The sequence below is a fragment of the Arachis duranensis genome, chromosome 1 (genome assembly GCF_000817695.3).
Source record: "Arachis duranensis cultivar V14167 chromosome 1, aradu.V14167.gnm2.J7QH, whole genome shotgun sequence".
NCBI lineage: Eukaryota > Viridiplantae > Streptophyta > Magnoliopsida > Fabales > Fabaceae > Arachis > Arachis duranensis.
This window is the reverse complement of record NC_029772.3, coordinates 95,336,852-95,340,445: the sequence shown is the minus strand read 5'-3', so window position 1 is coordinate 95,340,445 and position 3,594 is coordinate 95,336,852. Positions and strand designations below refer to the sequence as shown.

General features: G+C 36.8%; 1 protein-coding gene across 1 annotated transcript; it reads left to right on the top strand.

The window, feature by feature from the left end:
• The first annotated feature begins 1,862 nt into the window (after positions 1–1,862).
• On the top strand, positions 1,863–3,594 carry LOC107464525 (heavy metal-associated isoprenylated plant protein 36-like). Its single transcript, XM_016083457.3, has 3 exons — positions 1,863–1,911; positions 2,004–2,079; positions 2,421–3,594. Exons 1-3 carry the CDS (start codon positions 1,864–1,866, stop codon positions 3,254–3,256), a joined length of 960 nt encoding a protein of 319 aa, XP_015938943.1. The 5' UTR covers position 1,863; the 3' UTR covers positions 3,257–3,594.

Sequence of the window (3,594 nt, the reverse complement as noted above, 5' to 3'; positions counted from 1 at the left end):
AATAATGTTTTGATTGGCATGTGAGATTTTGTGGACCCATAAAATCCAGCAATCACAAGTCCAACCTCAATAATAGAATTCTTTCAAGAGAAAATAAGTATTGAATTGTCACTCAAATAAAACCAGTTTAACAAAGTATAGATAGTATTGACTATTGACTCTTACCCAAAATGTGGTTAAAGTGTTTCTTAAGAAATTCAAGCCATTAATTAAGAAATAGCCTAAGCCTAGAGACTAGAGACTACTAGAGACTAAAGAGGCTGGCTATGCTTTTGATGAATGGAATTCGTTGGTGAAAAAGTACATGACAAGGCGATGATGGTGATGATGATTATAGAAGGAAGAGAAAGCATTTGCTGAAGTTGGTCATGTTTTGATCAAGTTGAGAATGGATGTTTTGAGGTCTTAGATTTTGGTGCAGCCACCTGCGTCTAAAGTGGGAAATTGCTCTATAGAGCATATCAAGATGAGGGTAGTCCTTTGTTTCTCTAATGGGGACTAAATTGACCGAGGTTTGGTGAAAAATTCAAGTGTTTTTTGGTCCAAATTGGAAGCATTTAAGGCACCCTTTTTGTCCTGCTCAATGGTGATGTAGCGTAGGCCTCATTAATCTGCACCTTACGCTTTCCCCATAACATAACACAGCTAGCTTTGGCGCTTTTTACCTTGTCCTATATTATTTTCTTGCTTCTCTTTAGCCTTTTGCCACCTCCTAGACAAAAGAAAAACGCTTCTTTTCTTCATTTGTTATATCACATCTTCACATATAAAACAACCCCATAATCATGCTAATAATATAGAAAAGATTTTAAGCACTTTCTTAGATGTGGGAGAGAGAATGGTATAGAACGTAGATATAGAGTGTACAGGTGTTTTACGCAATTGTGATATCAGGAGCAAAAATTGGACCGTCCGATTTTTGAGTATATAAATCGGACTCTTCGATTACCTTTACCAAAATTTAAATTTTCTCTTCTCTACTAATTGGACTGTCCGATTAGTAAGCTTAATTTTTTTTACACAGAAATCGAATGGTTCGATTTCTTCATCCCTGTTTCAGAAAAAGCTGTTCCCACATATATGTCCAACACCTATATTTTCTATAATAATGCACAACACACACATATTTCTCATATCCAAAAAAATTAGCCGGTTTTAAGTATATCAGTACATTAGTATTTTAGTAAATTTTAATCGTTCATCTTAATTATATACATTATATATATATTAATGTACCGATACACTTAAAAGTTTTTCAATAATATAAAAATGGGTTAAAGATTATTAGCCAGTATTTCCATGCAAGGACTTTACTTTGGTACGTGTTTTCTCAAGGCAAATTGGAAAAATACTAGAATGTTCATCCAACTTATTAAACAAAAGGACCCAAGTTACTCAAATTTTTCACTGAAGAATCTTTTACTTAGAAGAACAATAAAAAAGAATTCTTTTGTAGAAATCATTCACATGAAACAAAAGCTTAATACATGTACAAGGGACAAAAAGATAAGATAGGATAAATAAAGAGATATAGTGCATGTTCATAAAATAAGGCAAGGGAAGGGGGCCTCCTATTTCATTTTGGTTTTCCTAGAAACCCAACATCAAATATTAAGCAAATAAAAATAAAAATTAGGAATTACCTTATTTAAACAAATGTTACGAAAATAAATAAATAAATAAGCAAATAAAAATAGAGAAAAAGAATGATGTAAAGGGGTGGGAGAAGGAGAAGCAGAAGAAGCAGTGGTGGTGTTCTTGTGTCAGTGTCACATTATGCTTTGATAGCCATTTTTCTTTGCCTTCCCTTCCTTTCTTTTGTTCGCTAACCTGCTACATTTTTGGCATTTTCCCAACCCCATAATGGAAGCAAAGACTCCTCGTGCTGCCTCAGAACCATTGAAGTATCAGGTAACTAACTTAGTTACACTATGATGATAACTTTCAGCTTTTTGCTATTTGCTTTCTTAAGCACTTAAGCTCGTCTCTTCTCTGTTTCTCAGACATGGTTCTTGAAGGTTTCCATACACTGTGAAGGTTGCAGAAGAAAAGTAAAGAAAGTTCTACGCAACATTGATGGTACTATTCAGTATTTACCAAGCTTAAACATAAATTAAAAAACATTTTTTTTTTGGTTGCTCTGCATATATGAACAGTATTTTGACTTGAAATTTCAACACTTTCTACTGTTCCCTGTTTTTCTATAGGGTCTAGTTCTTGTTTTCCACACATGCATGAACTGTATAACAATAACATTGCTAAGATTTCACATTTTCACTAAGTCAACTCAAAGTTAGTTCTTTCATTTTTAGAAAAAAAAATATTTTTTTTTACAGAACTTGTGCACGTTTTTTGTTTCTTGTTAATGACACAGAATTTTGGGTATTTCCCAACGTTTTTATTTTTGTTTTCTTTTGCAGGTGTTTTCACTACAACAATTGATCCCCAGCAGCAGAAGGTTACAGTGACGGGAAGTGTTGGTGTTGAGACTCTCATAAGGAAACTGATCAAAGCTGGGAAGCACGCTGAGATTTGGCCGGAAAATGGCGCCGGAAAGGACGGGAAACCGAAGAAGAGGAACGAACAACAAAGAGATGCAGAAAGCGTGGAGAACCACCACCGTTCCCCTGCAAATGCTGAAGCAAACTCTGTCTCTGCCAAAAACAGGGGAATTGAAAATGCAGACAACTCAAGCAACAACAAGAAGAAGACCAGCGAGTCCAAAGCCGGCGGCAAAAAGTCGCCGGAGAAGTCTTCGGGAGGTGGTGCCTCACCACCGGAGCAAGAGCAGAAGGGTAAGGGTGGTGGTGGTGGTGGTGAAGGTGAAGGTGAAGGTGAAGGGGATTCAGTGAAGAAGAATAAGAAGAAGAAAAAGAAGGTTCAGAGTAGTGGAATTGAAAAGAATGGGTCGAGTTCAGCATCATCAAGCGGTGCAGGTGCACACAGTGGATCAGGAGAGGGAGTGGGGCAGATGAATCTGAGCCCTACACGTCAGCAAGAATGGGCATATGCGTATCCAGAATCAGAATCTTACTACTACCCAGGAGCAGGACCTTTGGTGTACCTAGCAACATATAACAGATTTTGTCCCATGGCCATGCATGGCAAAATGGGTGGTGGTCCTTCTTACTATGTTTCACCATTGCCCTACATCTCTGCAGGTCTTGACCATGACCCTTACCACTTTCAATCTCCACCGTTGGTTCCCTTTGAGATCTTCAGTGATGACAATGCTAATGCCTGTTCTCTTATGTGAACTTGATTGCACCTTCTGTTTTGTTACAGTCTTACATAGTTTAGTCTAGTTTAGTTTTGGTATGGTGATATCATATATGGTTTATTTCGTATTAGAGCTCATAGCTTTTTAGCTTCCTTTGATTTGATTTTGGACCAACGTGTATAAATGATGTTCTAATATGGAACCTTTAATGTTTTGTTTTGGATGGAAAATGGAGGGCATGTGTATATATATATATAATCATCCTATTTTGGCCTTATCCATCTCAAACTTTGGCTGCATTGGGGTTGGGCTGAGACAAAGATTGAAGTCTTTGTCATTTGCAACAGGGTAAAGCAAAGCAAAGAAATATTCTT

What these genes read in the sequence shown, in the direction of transcription:
- LOC107464525 (XM_016083457.3), top strand. Translation starts at nt 1,864, where the DNA reads ATGGAAGCAAAGACTCCTCGTGCTGCCTCAGAACCATTGAAGTATCAG. An exon ending in CAGAACCATTGAAGTATCAG is followed by an intron (nt 1,912 to 2,003) that starts GTAACTAACTTA and finishes TCTGTTTCTCAG; the next exon opens with ACATGGTTCTTGAAGGTTTC. An exon ending in AGTTCTACGCAACATTGATG is followed by an intron (nt 2,080 to 2,420) that starts GTACTATTCAGT and finishes TTTCTTTTGCAG; the next exon opens with GTGTTTTCACTACAACAATT.